General features: G+C 59.4%; 1 protein-coding gene across 1 annotated transcript; it reads right to left on the bottom strand.

Annotated features, from left to right (window-relative positions):
* Positions 1 to 1,135: 1,135 nt before the first annotated feature.
* Positions 1,136 to 22,749, bottom strand: SPAG5 (sperm associated antigen 5). The gene is given in 25 exon segments (XM_065573078.1): positions 1,136 to 1,414; positions 1,973 to 2,053; positions 2,242 to 2,295; positions 2,819 to 2,971; positions 3,151 to 3,231; positions 3,911 to 4,022; positions 4,580 to 4,703; positions 5,143 to 5,217; positions 6,174 to 6,267; positions 6,417 to 6,582; positions 6,991 to 7,124; positions 8,371 to 8,452; positions 8,700 to 8,793; positions 9,252 to 9,366; positions 10,146 to 10,280; positions 10,691 to 10,734; positions 10,737 to 10,782; positions 11,158 to 11,277; positions 11,947 to 12,081; positions 12,495 to 12,587; positions 13,452 to 13,571; positions 14,792 to 14,984; positions 15,969 to 17,206; positions 22,303 to 22,449; positions 22,579 to 22,749. Coding segments are annotated over 25 exon segments (3,867 nt in total). The 5' UTR covers positions 22,693 to 22,749; the 3' UTR covers positions 1,136 to 1,297.
* Between the last annotated feature and the right edge of the window lie 92 nt (positions 22,750 to 22,841).

A 22,841-nucleotide genomic window follows, 5' to 3' on the forward strand; every position in this document is an offset into this window, starting at 1 on the left:
ACCAGAGCAGGGGTTTGTTTCCATACAGATGCTTTTGGGCACATTATGGGAAGTGAAGTCACAGCTCTGCCCTGGGAGGAAATCAATAGACCCCTGCAGCTACAACCCATGTGTCCAGGGCAGAGGGTAGCACGGCCCATAGGAGCCAGCATGAGGTTATGTCCAACTCAGGGCTTCCCTCAAGCTTGCAAGGCAGGGAGATCCTGCAGATGTTTGACAGGGGGGGAGGAATCAACTTTTGAGTGAAATAGAAAGAGGTTTTCAAAGTAAGCCCTTTCTCACAGATCTGTGCTCAGGGAAGGCCCAGCATGCATGCTCCCCCCATACATTGCTGGAGACAGGGCAGGAGGCTCTGCAAGACCATTTGCTGGCCAGAGGGACAGTGACAGGAGATTAGTCCCAGCTGTGTGGTCTATCTCTTCTGCATGCTCCCACCACCAGACTGCTTCCCCTTCTCACCCAGGCCAGGCTGCATTTCCACATCACCACACTACTGCTTGGCCCTGGGAATCTCTCACACCACCCCCAAGAGCCAGGGTGGCCAAGGAGAAAGCGGCCTCAAGCTACCGCCTCTACAGGAGGCTCTCACCCTCAGAAAGGAGCACTGGAAGTTAGATCTGAGGAGCAAGGAACTGAGAATCTAGGACACCAAGAGCGGGAGCTGCCTCTGAGTGGAAATTAGGTCAGCCCAGCCTTGCTGGGTTCATGCATGCGCAGTTAGCAGGAGCCCTGGGAACGCTAAGATCAGCAAGGCTGCGTACTAGCTACAGAACCCCAGGCAGGGAAGCGCTCTCCTGCCAAGGAAGGGGGGCTGTCAACGCAGGGAGAGGAGGCGGTGGTGGGGAAGGCAGCGGGCCCTGCTCTGACAGGGATCCCACTTCCTCTCCCGGAGGAGCAGGCACCTGCCCCATGCTAAGTCCAAAGGAATGGGGCTGGGGAGTCAGACTGCTCTGACCAGGGGCAGGGGGTCATGCCAGGTGCTCTCAGACAGTTACTATGAATGCGCCCCTGGCAGGCAGCAGAGAACCCAAGGAATGAACTCCAGCCAGTCAGAGGCAGCACAGCACCTACCTGGGCCGTTAGTGTGTTAGTGAGCCCCAAGCTTGGCTCTCAGATCAGGCAAGAGGCAGAGCACTACAGGGTGTCAAAACTTTAATTTACACACACACACACACACACACACACACACACACCACTTGTGTTCCAGACAGGAACAGTAACACAACCGGGCTCAGTTAAAATACAGGGGGCGCTAAGCAAAGGGGCTTCCAAACACGGAGCGAATCACAGCTCATGGCTACAGTGCGTCCCCAGAGCATCTGTCGCCATCCGCCAGCTTCAGCCCGAGGTAGCGCAGCAGGTTCTGGACCTCCCGGGAGCCGGCAGTCACCACATCCGGGATGGAGGAGAGTATCTGGGAAAGGAGGAAGAGTTTGAGGAGCTGCAGCCAAGCTGGAGGTGGGGGAGCAGGACTCCAGCAGCTAGGAATGGGACAGGCAGGCCACACCGAGTGAGGTCTCCATCAATAGCCTTCAAGCTTAACACCAGGCAACTGTGTGAACGGTTCCGGCCTGCCAGCTGGTAGCACATAGGCCTGGGCAGGCCCCAGAACCTTCCTGACTACAGAAGGCAGGACACGGAGCAGCCATGGTTATTGCAGTGACGGCACACAAGCCACTTCCTGCCCTCAGCATGGGGTAGCAGGTGGGGAGCCCCTCAGGGACAGCAGCAGAATGGGATGGAGGGGATGGTCCTTTGCCAGACCAGGCCCTTCTGAAGGCAGCCTCACCTGCGATGCTGGGCCCCTCCCCAAGACGCAGCTGTTCTCCAGAGGGCTTTGTGCTGGCAGTGTGGAAATAGGCAGTGTGATGGGGGGGAGGGGAGCCCTGGCTGTTTGTCAGTTAGCCATGCCAGGAGCCTGATCAGCCAGATCATACCGCTGTAGGGAGAGCCCCTCCCCAAAGGGCCTCACCTCTTTGATCTTCTCCTGCATCTCCTCCCGGCTCCTTAGCACCATCTGGGCATGATGGAGTTTCCCCTCCAGAATTCTCCTCTGCAAAGGAGAACACAGAGCTGTGCAGAAGTGAGGGAGGGGGGGACGGGGGGCAGAGCAAACCCCAGAGCTGCAATTTAACGGCTTAGCAGCTGGGCAGGAGAACCAGCAGCCAGACACACACTCCCCCCCTCCCCCCCCCCCCCCCCCCCCAAATCGCAGATGAGCCACCTAGGCCCTGCCCTTACTTGGTCCTGGTAGTCACGCTGCGTCTCCAGGAGTAGCTCCCTCAGCTTGTTCACCTGCAAGACAAGCCAAGTCTTGGTGCAGGGGCACGATGCAGCTAGATGCCCACAGCCAAGGGTTGAGCCTGACTCGGGGCTGGGGAGAGAACAGACCCCACCAGCCCCCAAAGAGCTGGCTCTCTCCTTGTGCCAGCCGCTCCCAACCAGGGCACGTACTGCCTCCCCTTCTCTGCCATTGGCCAGCCCATGCCCAGCATGCTGACCATCTAGGGCCTAGCCATGCCCAGCACTCCCCCCTCCCACCGCCAGGCTGGGAGCACCCACTGTCTAACCCCCAGCAGGGCTGTGGGGCCTCTCCCTGTTCCCTCTCCAGAGCATGAATAGAAAGGAGCCGCAACGTAGCAAGAAAGGGCACATGGGAGGGGGCAAATGAATGCCAACAGCCCTGGGGCGCCTGTCTCTTGGCAGTCAGCCCCATGCTATGCAAGTGTCCTAGGCCAAGAGCAAGCTCTCCCCCCTCCCCCGAGCCCCTTCTATCCTGCACCAGAATCTGGCCCTGCCCGAGCACCGCTGGTTTCACCTCCTGCCGTAGCCAGACTTTCTCCTGGACAGCGTCAGCATCCAGTGGTGTTGTGTCGGGCTCCCGTCCCCTCACCTCCTCCCACAGCACCTCAGCCTCCGTCTCCGCACGCCGGAGCAGGTGCTTCAGGTGAGAGACCTCTGCCTTCAGACTCTAAGGGGAGAGAAGCCAATGAGATGCTGGGGAGTGGGGCAAAGGACTCAGCCCCAGCCTCTAGGGGCCCCCAGGGCTGCTGCTCAGTACGGTGCCATGTACAGGACAGCAGCGGGCAGCAGGGCCGAGCCCATTCCAGGATCTAACCCAACATGCCCCCAGCCTGCAGAGGCGGGTACCGTGACTTCTCCACTCCGGTCAATGAGCTGCAGCATCTTCTCCTCCTGTTGGCGCACAATGTCCTGCAGCTCCTTCTCGGTCTGAGGAGAGACGGTGGCAGCATTTAGGATAGGGTCTCCCTGAGTGGCACCTCCCTTGCAGCAGAGTCTTGGACATGCCACTCTCCCAGGAAAGGAGCAGGCAAAGAGGGGGCCCGGGCCCAGGCCCAGGCCTGAGGGGAGGCAGCTTGTGGTTTTGTGTCTGTTGCAGTCACTGTGACAAAGTTGCTAGCAGACACTCAGCACAGGTCAGAGGCGGGCAACGGGCTAGGCACAAGCCCTCAGTTCACCAGCAGCTTCAGTCAGGTGAATCCCAACACCATTCCCCTGCCACCAGGGTTATCTTGCCCCATCTCCACAGGTAGCGAGGGGTCAGTCACACCAGGATCCCAGCCTGCCCCAATGCAGACGTTACAGTTGGCCCTGCACAGCCAGACCAGGGTAGTTCTTAGGCTGGAGCAGTCCTGTGCCAGGCTCCCTGTGCTCTGCCAAGTCCTGAGCCAGGAATACTCCGGACCCAGCCAGTAACAGGCCCTCAGACAGGGACGCTGGGGAGCCACACAAGTGCCGCGTTAGATCAGGCTAGCGAGCGGCTGCAGGGGATGGAAAAAAACAGTTACCCAGATTCTCCCATGGCCTAGAATCTGAGCCTGCCTGGTCCACGTCCCAGATCAGCTCTGCCCTGGAGTTCACACCTAACCCAGTTCTGGCGCCTGCTCACCTGAAACCTGACTCCCAGGGTCTTGTTTAGCTTGGCAAGGTTTGCATCCCGGGCATCGATCTCTGCCTGGAGCCTGGATTCCAGGCTCTCCAGCTGGCGCTGATGGTCACAGCTATGAGAGGAAGAGCCGAACTGAGTCTCCTCAGAGGGCACAAAGCAGACGGGATGGTTCAGCTCTTCAAGGTTGGTGCCGTTCCTCTCCAGGGCTGCCAGGATCACCCACCACAGGGGTCAACCTGCCTCCCTGGGGAGCCAAGTGCTGCTCTCTGGCTGACACTGCCCAGCAGCCACTGGGCTCAGCTCATGCACCCGCTGCTCCAATCTGCCCCCTCCAAGGACCTGGCCTCAGGACTGGACATGAGGGGAGAGTAATCAATCAACACCAGCTCTGCCTGGCATCTGGGGCCATGACAAGAGGACCCGCCAGTCCTGCTGAGGGGTGCCAGCTGGGCAGGGAAAGGACTCTGTGTATGGAATTGCCACCCAGGGTAATGTTCGGGCTGGAGGTTGACCGGGTTAGCTCCTGGGGGTCACAGTCCTAGAGGTGTTGCTCCATGGCCAATGGCAGAGGGGGAGCGACAGGCCAGCAAGTAGCAGTGGTACTGCCCAGAGCCCACTGGGCACCCCCATCACTTCTCCTTTGACTCGAGGGCCAGATGCTGAACTTACATTTTAGCCTGCAGCTCCTGAGCCTCGTGCTGTGCCGCCTTCTGGCTCTGGAAGCTCAGTGTGATGAGATGAGACACAGCAGCTCTCAGCTCCAAGACCGTCTCCTGGAGACTCTCCTCGATCTCTGGGGGCAGAGCAGACGGCAGGCGAGCAATGGCTCACAGTGCACGGAGCTAGCCCTCAATGCCAGGGTTCACAGAGAACCCCTCGCAAGCAGAAAGGAAACAAACCCATGTGTTATACCCTGCTCAGGTTCTAATTACCCAGCAAGCACCAGGCCAGGAACAGACACCAGATGCTATGCCTGGAACAGCAGGCAGTGTTAGCCCGCCTGCATAGCCAAGGCCCCCAGCCCCTTTGCCTCATGGTGCTGAGCAGTTACCAGAGGGAACCAGTCGCAGAGTCAAACCTGGATGAAGGAACAGGCCTGGCTCCCTGGGAAAGCCTAGTGCATGGCCCTGCTCCAGGACCCCTCCTGTGACCAGACCGGCGCCCTTTACACTGGGGCCCAGCAAGGCCATGCCTATTGGCAAGGGAGGAGAGGACAGACACCAGGCCGTTACCTGCTGGCATCGGAGGAGTAGCAGGTTCAACCTTGGTGAATGCGGTCGAGCCTCCAGCAGCTTCTTCATCGATGCCTGTAACAAAGCAGGTCAGAGGGGCTTGGTGCTGGGTGATCAGCACAGGTTACCCCTTTCTATGACCCTGACCCACTGCTAGGCCATGGTGCCTGCACAGATCCGGGAACTTCCCTTCTCCTCTGGGGAGTCCCTGGGGCTTGGGCCCCGAGAGAGGGGACTGGTGCTGAGGCCCCATTCACAGCACCCCCTCACCGCGCCCCATGCGAGGAGCCCTAGAACCAGGCCATCCCAAGGCAGCAATGGTTCTGGGCTTTCTGGCTGTGACCCCTGCGGTGGGTGATCCTGGCAGGCCTGGAGAGGAACGGCACCAGCCTTGAAGAGCTGAACCATCCCGTCTGCAGGCAGCGTGGGAAGGAGGCCTAACCCCAGGCAGGGAGCCCTGGGCATCAAGGGGCCTGTTTGCCACAGAAGCACCGATGCTCCTCACTGGAGCAATCTGTCTCTGGGGTCAGAGGCAGCCCACGGCTGTGGTGTTCTGGGCCTCAAGCAGAGCTGGTTTTCTGTGGCAGGTTCATCAGAATTCATCCACCACCCTGGCCGAAGCCTAATGCAGCCCGACCCGTCACGGGAAGGGAGAGCAGAGCCGCAGGATTCGGCGGTAGAGCCGGGGGCAATGGGAGCTTGATGGCTCCTTCCCAGACATGGGAGCAGGCTGGGCAGCTGTAACCACCTCCGCCTTGCTTCAGTGTCACCATGTGACTTCTGAGCAAGCGGCAGAGCAAAGCCTTGTGGGAAGGTGCACCCCACTCACTGCAATGGAGACATCTCCAATACCGAGGGGAGGGTCCCTGCATGACAGGCCTGCAGAGGGAGACTCGGCCCTGGTGTAGAGAGCACTTCACGCCCCTCCTTATCTGTGAAGCACTAACCCAGCCCCCACCACACAGGCAGGGTTTCTGGAGCAGCAGACAAGAACCAGAGCCAATAAGCAATTTCTGGCAGCCACATCCTACCTTTTCCTGCCACAGCTTTCAAGACGCTGCCCACGAAGGAGCTGGGCCCGCTGCGAGGGGTACACACTCTGCTCCATGATGCAGCATCAGCAGCCTTCAATGACAAGAGAATGTCTGAGTGGCTGGACCACACAGATGCCAAGGCAGCATTACAGACATTGCTCTGCTTCCCCAGGGCAGACGGGCTGGAGAAACCCATGCTGCTGTGATCAACAGCTAGAGGGCAGTTCCCTGGGCTCCTACCTCTCCTGGCAGGGCAGCTTGGAGAACGTCCGTGAGGTCCAGCAGCCTCTCCTTGGTCTGAGCGAGCTCCAGGGAGGACTTCAGGAGTTTGTCCCTGATGAGCTGCAAGCCCAGGGCTTCTGCCTTGCTGCAGTCGAGCTCCTCACAGAGGGTGTCCCGTTCCTTCCTGGGGAGAACAGGGGAGTCAGCTCGCTTAGTGCTCACCCAGGCCCCACCCTCTCAGAGTGGGGAGGGGAGAGATGGGAGGCACGTCAAGGCAGCCTCGTGGCGCGGCTGGGTTCAATGGCCAGAGAACAGAGGGACATGTGGAGGTGCCATTTGAATAAGCAGAGGATGAGACCAGCTGTGCCCAGCCAGAGTGCCCATGGGTTTCCCACAGGGATGTACTAGGGTGCACTGAGGGGCTCGTTCACTGGCGCCCTTTGCCTCCCAGCCGTGAGTGAAGTTGGGAGGGGAACCTGCACGCCAGCTGACCAGAGACATGCCAAGCTCCTTCTCCCGGCACAGGCTCTCTGTTCATTGGGCACGACACACACAAAGGGCTCAGAGGGGCAGAGCGGAGCTGCTGGCTCACTGGAGGTGCTGGTAGGCATCCTTCAGGTCCTCGTACTGCATGCTGCGCTCTCGCAGGACTGCAAGGGTGGCTCTCAGCTCGTTTTCTGTCTCGGTCAGCTGCTCCCGGGACACACGGTTCTCCTGGTCAATGAACTGGAGCGGAGGGAAGAGACACGCCCGTGAACATTTACTAGTGAGGAGCGGGAGCTGGTACAGCGTGGGGTCCTCAGCGCATGCAGGCCAGGAACGGCTAAGGAGGGCCATGTTCATACCAGGAGCTCAATTCCCACTCTACCTTCCTGCAGGAGCCCAAGCTGAGACTCCTCCCTCACCCCATTCTCACTTGAGGGACTGGTGAGGCCTGCCCCCAGTATCAGGGGATCTTTCATCTAACAGGCCTCAGAGCCCAGCAACAGCTCGGTAGTCTTCCCCCCTTTCTCAGAGTGCTTGGAAAAATCAGAGTCCCACCCTCACACCTCGCTCCGCCCCCAGGCCCTCATCTGCCAGCAGACTCTGCTGGGAAATACGGGATGGGATGACTCACTGCACTGGGGCGTGCAAAGGCCAGAGCTGCGGCAGCCAGTCCGATTCCCGGGGGATTGGACCAGTCAGGCATTCAAGTGCATGGAAAGGCCCACCCAAGTCTCACGCCCAGGGGTAACTGCACAGAGATGGCTGGGGAAGAGCTGATCACAGGGATCAAAAGACCGAGCACAGGGTCAGCAACAGGCAACTGCTCCCCACGGCATTTATGAACTTGTTCAGCCCTTGCAGCTTGTGAAATACCAGACCTTCCAATACCCATCTTGCTCTCCACGCTCAGCCAGTTCTTACGTGACTTCAGCCATGGCTTTCTCAAGAACTGCTGGAGCGGGACGTCTGCCTTGGGATTCCAGCCTCCACAGGCTACAACAGCATCGTTCTCTAACTGATGCACTTGGAGTATCAGATGCCAGAAGGTTAAGGAGTGGAAGCAAGGGCAGGATGGGCCATCGCAGCCCTTCAGAGTAGTGAGGAGGGCTAGGACCCAAGGCAGAGAGAGAGTTCCTTGGAGAGATTTAGCTGCCAAGTGGACACTGGCCCCTTGGCTGACAGGAGGTTTTATGGCACGGGTCTGGCACCACATATGGCAAGCCCAGGGCCAGTAGGATTTGCACCTGCACAGTTAGGATGCCCAGCATTTTCGGTGTCCCTCAGTGCTGCTCTGGGGCACGGGAGGGGTTTTTGAAAGGACATTTGAGCAGTCAGTGGGGCCTGGCAGCTCCAGTTCCGGGCCTACGTGCAGGGAGGAGGCGACGTTAACTTGTCCTGGTCTGTGCAGGCTGCCATAGGGGCCATTAGCATAGCGAGTGTCCTGTGCCCCTAACAGAAGGGTTAGCCCACCCCACCCAGCCTCTACCTCGCGGCTCTCGGTCATCTCACGCAGCTCCTGATGCACCCTGTCGTGCTGCTGCCGGAGAAGCTCCTGCTCCCTGGTCAGCCTGAGACAGGAAGGAAGGAAGCAATGAGTGTGTCGCTTGGCTGCCAGCTGCAGGCTCTGCCCAAGAGACCCACTCAGAACAGAAGTGAATTTCAGGGGAGCGGAAGCAGGAGAACCAGGATAGTCCAAGAGCCCCCCTTAGGGCATCAGTTTATTCCTCATTATTCAGTCACTGGACTGCGCAGCGCTCTGCTTCTGTGGCCCCGCCCACGCCCCCCAGCGTCAGCACCCGGAGGCTGGAGACTCACCGCGCCGCCTCCTCCGACAGGTCTGCACGCGTCTCTTGCAGCTCATCCCGCTCACGCTGCAGGCTGGCCAGGTCTCTCAACAGTGTGCTGAGATCTAGGGCATGGAGCACAGCACAGAGGTTAGCTGCACAGCTGGCATCAGTGGATGTGCAAAGCTGAGACGGTAGAGGAGCCCTTGCCTCCCCCCCCCCCAGAGCAGGTCTTAAGCAGCCGCCCAGATACTGTATTGGGGGGGTGGGGGCACATCAGTCTTATCCAGCCGTTGGAGCAGTCAGCAAGATGCCCTCCAAGCAATCTCCAGGGTACTGACATGCCAACGGAACAGGCAGCTACTGCTACAAGCGGGGCCCTCTAGCCAATGTGAGAGGCGCCGGATGCTCAGCTCAGTCCTTGGCATAGCAAGACATGGTCTGGGCTTTGTACCCCAGCATGTGACCAGCAGACAGCGTCTCCCAGGCTCTCACCCCAGGAAGGGCCAGCTGCTGCCACCGCTTGGGCCTTTGCACATCCACACAAGACAGCGAGAGACCCAGCCTCACATGCAGGACATACCTGCTCCCAGCCGGGAGTTTGCCACAGTCAGCTGATCCACCTGGGCTACAGAACCCTGCAGCTCTGCAGTCACTTCCTCCAGCCTCCCAGAAACCGCCTCCAGCTCCCTGGCAGCCTGCAACAGACCACAGCACCCGGCTCACTGCTCAATCCTGCCCCTTGCGGGCTTCTCTGGCCCAGCCAATGGGACCAAAAGCTGGACACTGCTGGCACCCACATCCCAAATGGGACGAGTGCTCAGGCGTTCTAATGCCCTCCAAAGATACAGGAGGGGCAGGGCAGCAGTTCTACACCAGATGGCAATGCTGGAAAAGGGGCCGTGTTCTGACCCCTGGATGGCAAACGCCCACTGTGCTCAAATCGTCTGCCTCTTGGCATCCTCGGGTCTGCGCCAGACATCTGGGGGACAGGCCTCCTTGCAGCTACACTCCAGCCATTGGCCGCTAAGCATGGCACTGCTCACATGGCCATCTTGCACCAGGAGGTGCTGACTCACTCTCAGCTCCTCGGCGTTTGCTGAGCACCAGCCTAGCACCACCCCTGCCAGGTGCCCCAGGGAGCCCTGACAGCCCTGGCACAGCCCCAGCACACAGCAGCAGCAGGACCCACACGTGGGGGGATTCAGCTGTTGATGTGGCGTGGCTGCTGCTGAGCTGCGAGGCACCCGCCCCCCGGAGACACCAGCAGCACCCCCAGCACTGCAGAGCTAGCAGCGAGAGTGGGGCTGAAGTCAGCCCTGGCATGCAGAGCCCCGGCCACCAGGCCCAGGCTAGGCAGTGCTGCCAGCTGCTCTCACTCCTACCCCACTAGTGGGGCAGGTCACGCTCTGGGCCCAGCACCACCACAGCCCAGCCCTGCCCTCTGAACAGCATCCCACAGGGGTCAGCCTCTTACCGCGTCTTTAGCCTTGAGGGCCTCGGCGGCTCGGCTCCGCATCTCATCCCGCTCTGCCAGGCAGCTCTTCAGTTTGGCCGCCACTTTGTCCAGCGAGCTCCGGTTCCTGGAGAGCAGGGCCCTCACCTGGTCTTGCTACAAGAGGAGGAGGAGGAGAGTGCCCCTGAGGACAGCCTGGAGTCCCCATGGAATCCCAGAGGTTCCAAGCCCAACACAGGCCTGCCCCATGCTCCTCCAGAGGCGCCGCTCACCCAGCCGTGCATTGGGGACCAAGGCCACCAGGCTGGGCCACCTCCCTGGGGACCCACCCCACCCAGAGCCTTGGCAACGCAGGTGTGACCAGCTCCTCAGGGACAAGTCTCACGAATTAGAGCCGTCTGACATCCCAGCCGCTGAGTGCTCCAACGAACCCAGGGCCCCGCGAGCCAGGCCTGGCCCTCTCCAGGGGCTGTCGGAAGAATCGAAGGCACATTCCGAGGGCCGACATACACATGCTAGCGCTCAGAGGCTCAGCCACAGAGGGTCGCAGAGCCGGACAATCTCACCTGCTGGTTTAGGGTTCCTCGGTCTTCCTGTAGATTCTGCAGGAAGTATTTGCGGTGTCCAGGAACGACTGAGACTCCACAGTCCAGGATCTCTGCAAGACAAGAGGAGCGCTCGCATTGCCGATGCGGGTGCTGGGACGTGGGCAGCAGCCAAGAGTCCAAGACCTTCTGGAGAGCTGAGGGTGTAGTCAGTCGCCCCCAATGGAAGTGCAGAGGAACCGGTCTTTGGCCTGGTCTCAAGGCATGAGGCTGCTTAAGTATTGGCAGGGGAACACCCCACATCACTAATGGCAGAGACAGGAGAACGCTGCCCCAAGCTGCAGCATATCGGACTGAATCACAAGTTCAGCAGTCCCCAGGCCGAGCCTGTGCAGTGGGCAGAACACGAGGTTTCCAGCAAGCTGGCTGGGCCCACAGGGTCAAGAGCAGGGCCAGACACGCACGCAGAGCCCACTACCCTTCCTTACCTGGTGCTCACGAGCCTCCTCAATAAGGGTGCAGAGCTCCCGCTGGGACTCCAATCCCTGCTCTAGGGCCCCGAGCCGAGCGCTGGCATGGACACGGAAGGCCTCCAGAACCAGATCACTCTGGGGAGGGGGAGACACGTGCATGTGGGGATTTTAGCAGTGACCCACCAGCCTAGTGCCACCATTGCCAGGTGCCCCAGGGAGCCCTGATATCCCCACTGCCAAGGGACGGCACAGCCCCAGCACACAGCAGCAGCAGGACCCACACGTGGGAGATTCAGCTGTTGGGGTCACGGAGGAAGCACCAGTGCTACACTCAAGCTGCAGGGCAGGGCTCTCCCTCGTGCCCCTCTGCTGAAGTACTGGGGAGGCCTCAGCCGAGTCCTTAATCCCACCCCCTTGTATTCGCTGGCCCAGGGCGCAGCTCCCTGCCGACAGGTCATCCAGCACTCTATTCGAGTGCCAGTGGGACTGGCTGAGGGGGGCTGTCCAGGGCTCACGCAGAGACAGGCAACCCCACCTATCCACTGGCATGGCTGCCACTGAGCTGCGAGGCACCCGCCCCCCCGGAGACACCAGCAGCACCCCCAGCACTGCAGAGCTAGCAGCGAGACTGGGGCTGAAGTCAGCCCTGGCATGCAGAGCCCCGGCCACCAGGCCCAGGCTAGGCAGTGCTGCCAGCTGCTCTCACTCCTACCCCACTAGTGGGGCAGGTCACGCTCTGGGCCCAGCACCACCACAGCCCAGCCCTGCCCTCTGAACAGCATCCCACAGGGGTCAGCCTCTTACCGCGTCTTTAGCCTTGAGGGCCTCGGCTGCTCGGCTCCGCATCTCATCCCGCTCCGCCAGGCAGCTCTTCAGTTTGGCCGCCACTTTGTCCAGCGAGCTCCGGTTCCTGGAGAGCAGGGCCCTCACCTGGTCTTGCTACAAGGAGGAGGAGGAGGAGAGTGCCCCTGAGGACAGCCTGGAGTCCCCATGGAATCCCAGAGGTTCCAGGCCCAACGCAGGACTGCCCCATGCTCCTCCAGAGGCGCCGCTCACCCAGCCCGTGCATTGGGGACCAAGGCCACCAGGCTGGGCCACCTCCCTGGGGGACCCACCCCACCCAGAGCCTTGGCAACGCAGGTGTGACCAGCTCCACAGGGACAAGTCTCACGAATTAGAGCCGTCTGACATCCCAGCCGCTGAGTGCTCCAACGAACCCAGGGCCCCGCGAGCCAGGCCCGGCCCTCTCCAGGGGCTGTCGGAAGAATCGAAGGCACATTCCGAGGGCCGACATACACATGCTAGCGCTCAGAGGCTCAGCCACAGAGGGTCGCAGAGCCGGACAATCTCACCTGCTGGTTTAGGGTTCCTCGGTCTTCCTGTAGATTCTGCAGGGAAGTATTTGCGGTGTCCAGGAACGACTGAGACTCCACAGTCCAGGATCTCTGCAAGACAAGAGGAGCATTCACACCGCAGATGTGGCTTTGCGAACCCTATTCAAAAGGCCACCACTGGGACTTGGGCACCAGCCAAGGGTCCAGGACCCACTGGCCATCTGGTGGTGTAACCAAATTGCCACCAGTGTAGCAGAGGAACCTGTATAAGTGACGACCCTTGTTAGGCAGCCTCCTGCCTTCAGAGACAGGCCCAAGTGTCTGCATGTGCAGATGAGCAAGTAGACGAGCCATCTGTCCCTAGAGTGGCCATTCGCAGAGGACCCACTGTACATGGAATCGATACCTAAAGCGGGGGGCCCGCTTGTTACAACACCTGGGATGGGGAGCAGAACGTCCCCCCTGTGATCTGGCCCTGCCTCCCTTTAGCGGGTGACTCGTTGGGGAGCACAAGGAGGAGTCAGGAGTCCATTTTGCTTAGCCCCTGAGGCTACATCCTCACTACCGGGGATGGGGGGGAGGGGTCGATTTAAGATACGCAAATTCAGCTACACGAATAGCGCAGCTGAATTCGACGTATCCGAGCCGACTTACCCCGCTGTGAGGACGGCGGCAAATCGACCTCCGCGGCTCCATCAACAGCGCTTACTCCTACCTGCGCTGGTGGAGTACGAGCATCGATTCGGGGATCGATTGTCGCGTCCCAACGAGACACGATAATTCGATCCCCGAGAGAGCGATTTCTACCCGCCGATTCAGGCGGGTAGTGAAGACGTAGCCTGAGAGATGGTCCTGGACATTTAACCAGCTCCAGCTGTTCTCACTGGAAGCCACACTTGGACAACCAGCCGTGGAAGCACCCATCCCCTTGAAGGCACTCTACCCTCCTTGTACACAAACCCCTCCAGGACCTACCATTGCCTCCCTGGCCTGTTCCAGCTCCTCTTTCAGATCCTGCTCGTCCTCCCGGGTCCGCTGCAGGGCCTTGAGTCTCTCTCTGGTTGCCATGTACAAGTCATGATAAAGCTGCTCCTCCTGGAAGATATTCCATCCCCAAGCCATCACTCACAGGGCTAGGAGAATTGTCTCTCACAGGGTACGGTGGGCAGGGCTTGAGCCAACTCTGCCCATGCCTGAGGCTCAGCAGAGCCAGACAGGCTGAACACCTCATCTTCTTCCCCCAGGGACACGTGAACCAGGTTCAGCCTGAGATGGGGCGCCTGGGGCAGCATCTCTGCCCAGCAGGGCTAGATTTAAGCAGTTGCCATGACATTTGCATCACCATTAGTTCTAACAGCTGCAAGCGTCCCCCAGGTGCTGCCCCTCCCCAGACCCCCCTGCCCCGCATGCCAAGGGATGCGGCCACTCCCCCACCCACTGGCTGGGGACATGCTTGCTTGCAGCTTCCTTCCTCGAGGAGCTGGTGGTCAGTGGTGCAGTCAGGCGAGTGTAACCAGGAGGCCAGGAACAGCAAGGACTGCTGCAGCTCTCCAACTTGGCGAGAGCCAGCCCAGCCATGCGCATGATTTGATTAGCCCGTGCTGTAGCAGCAGGCAACCATGGGACCAGGTTTCATCAGCTCTGAACTCAACAATCCCCATTCAGCCCACATCACTTCTGCTCCACTTACCCCCAGTGGGACCTTATGTACTTTGAGGGGCCTGTTGATCTGGAGCACTGGAGTCCAAGCGCTAGCTGCAGTGCAGGAGTCTGGCAGCGCTGGCCAGGGAGAGCGCAGCACTACCCCGCTGCATACCTAGCGGAAGTTCTGGACACACCCCAGTACTGCAGACCCACTAGCTAGCTAGGATTTCTACGGCCCCTACCTCTGCAGCATCTGAGCCCCTCCAAACCTTTAGCAGGTCTCTCCTGGAAGGCAGGCAGGGCTATTGTCCCCATGGCACAGCTAGAAATCAGAGGCACGGAGAGGGTAAGTGACTCGCCCAAGGTCACACAGGAAGTCCAGCAGAAAGGGAATAGAACCTGGGTCTCCAGAGTTCTAGGCTAGCGCCCTTCCACCCATCTTGCCTGGCACTGCATACGGGGGGCTGCCAAGCATCCCTTTGCCTGACTGCAGTCACGGGCTCCACTATCTAGTGCAATTAACTGGTAGGCAACTGGGGAAGTTTCTGATCTACTCAGCCAGAGGGGAGGCGGGCACAACTCATGGCCACACCTGCCCTCCTCCTCTGCTTGGGACCATCCCACTGCAACCCCAGACGCACGTGGTCTCATCACTACAGTGGGCCTCTTACTGCTTTGGGGTGGGTGACGTCAGTCTGCGTGAGCACGTCTCTCTGGTCTGCCGGCCCCAGACGAGGAACTGGCCACTGGTTCTGCTGCCAATCCCGCAGCTGGCACGAGAGGGCTTCAATGATGATAAGCGTGCTCTCCAGCCGCCCCTCCAGCTCCGCCCGGGACAAGGTGCTCAGGTGCTCTCGGGAACAGCTGGTGGGAGAAGATATTTGTGAGGGGCTTCAGGAGCACAGACCCCCTGTGAACTACAGAAACGGCTCCCAGCTTAGGAACGCCGACTAACCCCAAGGACCTGGCGATGTCAGGATCAGGCCTTTTCCTGCAGCCATGTTAGGAGAGAAGCAGCCGTTAGCTGAGAAGCAGGAAGTCACATCCTCACATTCCATCTACATTACATTAAAACACTGTCAGATCAGGCTGTTCAGAAGACTCCTTTACTAATGGCCCCCACCATCACCAGATACAGAAACAAATCTTACGATGGTTAAAGAAAACTTAGTTTGATAGCAGCCTGTCTGGCAAGAAATCATTTAACAGTTGTGGTTGTGAAATCCTCATTTCTTCATTGTTTTATCTCTATGGTCCCCTCTTCTCTATTGTTTGTCTGCATGATCTCTGTCTGTTACATAATTAATTTACACCTAACAAAATTAAGGTGGTGGGGTGTGATTAGGTTAGAGAATTGTGTTACAATATGTTAGGATTGGTTAGTAAAATGATTGGTTAAGGTCTAGCTAAGCAGGACTCAAGTTTCACTATATAGACTGGGGTCCAAGGAAACCAGCAGAGAAAGAACAGAAGAAAAAGAAGGAAAGACCTGGAAGAAGAACTCACCTCTAAGACTCAGCCTAAGATCAAAGCTGCTAAGAATCCTCTGCACGACCACGACATGCAGCAACCAGAATCCAGGTGAGCCTGACCTTGCCTGGTCAACAGAGAAAGTCCGCCTACCTGATCAGGATTGGCGAGTCTAGCACTGTATGCTTAGCATGTGTATTCGCCTTGGTTATTGTTAATAACTAGAGGATAAGGGTATGACCGTGTAAGGCTCTTTTACTGCTAAAATGTCCTGCAAACCCACAAAGAGTACACCCTGAGCCCTAGGAATTGGGTACGGGTGGGTGCCCCTGGAGTGAGAGAGTAACAGAGAATTGTGTGGGTAACAGGGAAACTTACTGCCAGAGAAGAGAATCTGTTTCTGCAGCACTGTCCTTTGCGCAGGCAGGCCACTCCGCAGAGGTGTTCATGCTCTTCTCAAGCAGCGCTCGGGGAGTCATCCAGGTCCCCGCAGAGCAGGCGGAGACTGGGGTGACACTTGTGCCTGCATCTTGCTGCAGAGCTGGCAGCGGCAGGCTTTGCCTCAAGGACTCCATCACAGCAGAGGTGCCCATGTTCTTCTCCAGCCACGCCAGTGGGGTCATCCAGGAGATGGTACCGGCCACGTTGCACCCAACCTCACGAAAGGGCACTGGGGTTGTGAGAGCTGCTGCTCCTCCTGCCTGCAGGGAAGGCTTCTGAGCAGAACTTGAAGCCACATCCTTCCAGACAGAAGCCTGAGGGGAGCCCTCTTCAGTCACCAGCAAGCTGGGCTGGTCACCAGCAAAAGGGAGGGGGCAACTTACCGACACTGCTCCCCCCGGGATAGGCATGGCACTACTATGTCCTTCCGTTTCCTTCAGGGTGGCCAGGCTGCTGGGAGGCTCCGGAGAATCAGGCTCTGGAATCACGGCCCAGATGCCCTTCTCCTCAGATGGAGGCGGGCTTCCAAGCACCTGTGTCGCGGACACCTGCTCAGGGTCACACCCCTCTGCAGAGCCCACTAGGAGCAGGCCCGGCCTCTCAGGAGAGCACAGAGAAGGGACCAATGAGACCATTGCTACAGCAGCATGGCTCTGCTTCTCCTGCACCCCCAGCTCAACAGCAGTGTCTTGGATGGCCCTGGTGTCTGAAGGGTCACTGTCCAGGCAGGGCTCGTTCTCGGCCATTGTCACGTGGGTGTGAGCCTCATCCATCCTCACTGTTACTTTAGAAACCTGAGATGTCTCAGGTGCACATGGCCCGTCTGCATCATCCTTCTCCACCTCTCTCTCCAACGGGGAAGAGTCTGCAGCGTCTGCCCTCCTCCCCCCAAAATTGTCCGGCAGGGCCCAGAGCTCCTCCCCAGAATCACCCACAGGAAGAGAACTGGCAGATATGGCATTTTCCCCCTGGCCCATTTGCTGGGGGCTACCAGCGGCCTCAGAAGCCTTCGGCGTGGTGCTATTTGGAGCCAGATCCAGCTGTTGCTCTTGTGTATTGGGCCAAGCTTTGTTTTCCTCCACAGTTCTGGGGCTGAACATTGTGCTTGGCAGGGAGTCTGCCCAGATTTTTATAGCTGGTGACATCTCTGAGCCAGGCAACGTGCTTCTGCCATCCTGCATGGAGGGGAAAAAATAACAAGGTCAAGCACCGCAGAACCCCTGCCCACTGCTGTTCCACCCCTTTGACACACGCGGACGCCTATCCTGCATGTCGGGCTTTGACTAGCTTGACCCCAGAAGGCCCCTTTCCCAGCATATAGGGAACATGCTTGCGTTCAGTGCAGAAGGGAGGGTACCCTAGAGAGCTGTGGGGCTCTCTTATGTGGAGGAACCCCCTTGCATTCTTCCACGGCAAGACACCAACCCCCTCAACTGCAGTCAGGCTACTGTTTCTCCACTGTTTCTCCCTCTCCTGCACTCAAGAGGCAAGCGCCAGTCAGCAGGAGTCATGGAGTCTGACCCATGGCTCAGACAGGTTCAAACTAGCCAGCCTGACTCAGGAGAAGACTCCCTTCGCAAGTGGGATCAGTGCCAATGCAAGGGGACTGTTGTGCCCTTACTAACATTCAGGGGGGTGTTTTAGCCGGCTAGCTCCCAGTGCCAAAAGAAAGGGGAAGGGTCAATGGGAAATCAGGACCCTGAGGCTGACAGTCCCCACGGACAATGGGAAGAGGCCAGTGCTCCAGGTCAGCCTGATTGACAGGGCAGGCAGGCTAATCAGGGAATCAGAAGGCCAGGGGGGTCCCGTCCTCCCTGTGAGCTGGAATTGCCTGGGTCAGACAGAGTGGGGCTGAGCTAGGGGACAGAGCTGTGCCAGCCGGAGGGGCCAGACAAGCAGCCCAGGGAACAGGTCAGAGCTGGGAGCAGAGTCACAGAAGCAGCCAGCCCACAGAGCAGACGTGTCCTTGGGGGGGGAGAGCTGCAGCCACAGAGCAGACGTGTCCGGGGTGGGGGTGGGGGAGAGAGCTGCAGCCACAGAGCCAGGTGTGGTGAGCAACTGGGACCAGCCAAGGGGGGATTCTGGGCAAAGGGCCCAGCACAGAAAGACACCCCCAGCCATCGGTGCTGACTTCTGGTTTTGCAGGTGGGTGCCCTCCTGAGGCCCCACCCCCACTCCACCCCTTCCCACCGCTCTCTCCTCTCCGCCCCCTCTGCCAGTTTTGGAGGGAGGCTGTTCACAGAGAGACAAGGGGGTGAGGTCATATCTTCTATCGGACCAGCGTCTGCTGGGGAGAGAGACACTTCTGAGCTTTCACAGAACTCTGCTTCAGGAAGAAGAACTCTATGAAAGCTCCAAAGCTTGTCTCTCACCAACAAAAGTTGCTCCAATAAAAGCTATGACCTCACCCACCTGGTCTCTCTAATGTCCTGGGAACAACAGGGCTCCACCAACACAGATACAAAAATGCAGGACCCACATGAACAGCACAGAGTGACCATCACACCAGGGCACTGTTGTCAGGATTCATCTTAGCATAACGTCGTCATCACACCAAGGAAGTAGCACTACCCGCACAATGAGATAAATACAGCCACATGCGCATGCCAAAACTTCACAGTACAGGCACACTGGGATCCACACAGCAGGAGAGTGGTGTCAGCTTAGCGCTCAGTTTAGTGTGGATACACTCAGGGACTGAGTCCAAGAGTTCAGCTAAACACAAGGGCACCTGGAAACACCTGTACTAACAGCAGGATCGACACTGGCCCAATAGGAGGAGTTGCACATCAGGGCACTAATCCCAATCCCAGTGCAAGGCAATATGGGATCCAGGCACCAGGTCTTTAGTACCAGAATTTGTACTCCTGGAAGAGTGGGATGGAATGATAGAAGTTACAGGGGAAAAAGCCCTCTGATCATCCTGGCTCAGTCCATCTCCCTGCCAACGCAGGGCTGATCCTTACTGCATGTTTTGTCCAGTCTCCTTTTAAAAGTCCCAAGCCTTAGAGTTTCTAGCTGGGACACTCTATACCAGGGGTTCTCAAACTGGGGGTCGGGACCCCTCAGGGGGTCGCGAGGTTATTACATGGGGGGTCGCGAGCTGTCAACCTCCACCCCAAACCCTGCTTTGCCTCCAGCATTTATAGTGGTGGTGAATATATAAAAAACTGGTTTTAATGTATAAGGGGGCAGGGGGGGTCACACTCAGAGGCTTGCTCTGTGAAAGGGGTCACCAGTAAAAAAGTTTGACAGCCACTGCTCTATACCTCGGGGGAGTAGCGTGCTGTGCTCTGTAAGCCCCATATTCATCATTTGTATATATTCTTTATAGCTCATATAAAGCATGCCGTGTAAGGTATCATGGGAAAGGTTCTGATTTGCTGAAACCCACTGTTCTGTCAAAATATGTATGTCATGGAGTCCCCAGGCGATGCTCTGGAACTGCTCCCCACAAAGCCAGTCAGGACTTTGGGGAGCCTCCTCTCCCTCGGAGCAGACCGTCTTCAGGGCAAGAAGCTCACATGGCTTCACCTCCCGGGTCAGACTTTGGAGCATTCATCATATGTCCCTCCATGCGCTTCCCACACGAATCCCCCCAGGCGGGGTCCTGGGGAGCCAGGGGGTCCTGCACCCCCACTTTTCAGGCAGACGAGACTCTCAGCCAGCCAGTAAAACAGAGGTTTATTAGATGACAGGAACACGGTCTAAAACAGAGCTTGTAGGTCCAGAGAACAGGATCCCTCAGCAGGCTCCATTCTGGGGCCCAGCGAGCCAGATAACTCAGTCTGCCCTCACTTCCCCATCCCCAGCCAGGCCCAAACTGAAACCCCCTCCAGCCCCTCCTTTTTGGCCTTTGTCTCTTTCCCGGGCCAGGAAGTCACCTGATCTTTTTGTTCACCTTTAGCTATCCCCTTGGGGGGAGGGGGGGGGAGGCCCTGGCCATTAGTTGCTAGGAGACAGATTGTCGGCCATTTATGCACACTGGAGACTTAAGACATAGGGGACACTGAGGCACCCACACAGTATTCAGAGGAAACATTAAGGACAGTCCCTCTTCGTCACAATATATCATTAAAGTGTATGAAATTATGAGATTGTGCTGCATGGTGTTACTGAAATAGGCTGCAAGTGCAGAAACAACAAGGCACTTGACCAAATGGCTGAGTGGATGTTACACAACCATCACCAGCCATTGTGCAGCAAGTGAATGACAATTAGCAATTCAATGACCATCACCAGAGAATTACTCAACCCTGGGACTCAGCAATCCCTGCTCCCCCCAACATGATGCTTGGACATGTGTTTTCCAGAGCACATGGACTAGACAGGAGACAGTGCCAGCCCAGGTTGTACCCCAGGGGTCACACACTAGCCCTTCCCTTGGGAGACGATTCCAGCCACACCCCAAGGCAGAGATTGCACTGCTTGGAAGGTTTCCCCTGATAGCTTGAGTTTCTCTCTCTCCCTCCCCCCCACCCCCCGCAGCCCCTTGCCTCCCCCTTTCCCTTCTATCCCCCACCCCAGGAAGAGGCAGTCACCCAGATGCCAGGGAGGGGGACCAAGCACACTACATGGACATGTGGCCACTGTCTCCAAGAGGGAGGCGTCTCTGCCTGGGCAAGCAGGGAGCGCCACACCCCGCAGCAACCCAGGAGACGCGTCGTCGTCCCCCCCCCCCCCCGCCCATCCCGGTCCAGCTGCCCAGCGGGGGCTGGTACTCTCAGTCTCTCTGTGCTGCGGGGGCCCAGGGGATGTTTTTGGAGACGCCTCTGACTGAGCCCCCTGCCAGATGCAGAGAGCTGGGCTGTAGTCGGTGCCCCCACATGCAGACAGCCACATGCCGGCTCTCAGCACAGCCACTTGAGGCTGGGAAGAGGTTTCAGTCCCGTTCCCCCGACACCCTCACCCCAAGACCCCCTTTGAAATACACTTACCTGCTGCTGCCTTTAGTTGGCTGAGAGGCTGAAGCGAGGTTGGGAGCTGCAGAGCCACAGAAACAGGGCCGGCTCTAGCTTTTTTGCCGCCCCAGGCAAAAAAGCCTCCCGCCGCCCCCGCAAGCGCAGCAGGGGAGGGCACGGAGCCTGGCCGCGGGCCCGCTCTCCCCGACCGGCAGGAGCACCGGGAGGAGGGTGGCGAGCCCGCCGCGGCTCCGTTCATCCCAACGGGCCGGAGTGCCGGGGGGAGGGCGGCAAGCCCGAAGTGGCTCCGCTCATCCCAACGGGCCGGAGCGCTGGGGGGGGGGAGGGCGGCTGAGCCCAGTCGCGGCCCAGCTCTCGGGCTGGAGCGCCGCGCCGTGCCGCCCCCCTCCAGGTGCCGCCCCAAGCACATGCTTGGTGGGGTGGTGCCTGGAGCCGGCCCTGCACAGAAAGCAACCTGCTGCCCATAAGAAGCAGGTAGGAGAAGGAGGGGGGCACAGCACCGGTGGGGGTGGGGTCACTCAGCCCCTGCCCCAGGAGGAGAGTCCCCATCACTGATTGGCTGGTGGCCAAAAACAGCTAAAAAGCACAGCCCGAAAGAGCTGTTTTAGCCACGCTGATCAGCACAGCAGCTCAGAGCCCGAAACAGCTGATCGGCCCCGAAACAGCTGATCGGCGTTGGCTCCGGGCTCTGCAAAAAACTGCGGATAGGCCCTCCGAGCCCCGCCGAACAGCTGATGGGGCCAGGGGCAGTAAACAGTTGACTGGTGCCAGTGGGTGCAGAGCACCCTCCAGCCCTGGAGCACCCCCAGAGTTGGCACCTATGCCCCCAGCCAAGGGTCCTTGCTGGCCAGGCTGGGAGGGGGATCTTAACCCGACAGGCGGCTGACGCTGGAAGAAGGGTCCCACCACCCAAAGCCCAGAGGTAAGTGGCCACCACCATTGCAAGAGTCCAACCGGCAGCATCCCTGCAGCCTGGCCAGGGCCTGAGCAGGAGGCCGGGCCCTACAAGGAACAGAGTGCGAAGTGCCCCGACGTGCCAGACACGGTTTGTGAGGTTCCCTGTCACAGGGCCGGGTGACGGGTTCTCCTTCTTCTGTTGAAAACTAATTGTTGATTAAACAACGTGTATTTGTTTTACATGGTAGGACATGACCCGTCACCCAGGGGTCAGGGAGGTGCCCAGTGCGGCGCGCCCGGAGTGGGGACACCTCGCCCCTGTCCCAGGCGAGCGCGGCAGGGTTGGGGGTCGCGCCCCCCGGAAGGCGGGGCTCGGCCAGACAGGAGAGTGGAGCGCTCCCCACGGCAGGGGCCCGACCCCCCCGGGCCCCGCGCGCCCCCGCCCCCCGCACCTGCAGCCGCAGCCGGCGGAACAGCGGCGTGAGACTCGAGCATGTCACAGGCTCCATCCGGCTCCCGGGGAACGTCGGCTTCGGGGGCGCCGGCGGCTGCTGCAGCGACAGGTCCTGGAGCGGGGCCCGGCCGGCGGCCTTCCGGGGCTGGACACAAAAACACCGCGTGTGACCCGGGCAGGCGGCGCGGGGGGGGCCGGAGCCCGGCGGGGAGAGCGGCGCCACCCCCCGCTGGGCCCCGCCCGACCAGGTGCCCTCCCCCGGGGCCGCCCTCACCTCGCGCACGGCCGCGCTCTCCGCCGGGGGCCCGGCGGTCTCCATGGGGACCCGACCTGCTCCGCTGCCGCGCGCCGCCGCACCCGCCATTTGAACAGAGCGCGCGAATGCCATTGGCTGCAGCCGCCAGCGGCGTCGTTACGTGAGGGGGCGGGGCGACGCCGTGTCCCCCCCCCCCCGTCTGACGTAGCTGTGTGGGCGGGATCGGGATCCCCCCGATCGCTAATCCCAGCGCTCAGAGCCTGGGGCGCCCCCTAGCGGTT

This window comes from Chrysemys picta, chromosome 19, assembly GCF_011386835.1.
Source record: "Chrysemys picta bellii isolate R12L10 chromosome 19, ASM1138683v2, whole genome shotgun sequence".
NCBI lineage: Eukaryota > Metazoa > Chordata > Testudines > Emydidae > Chrysemys > Chrysemys picta.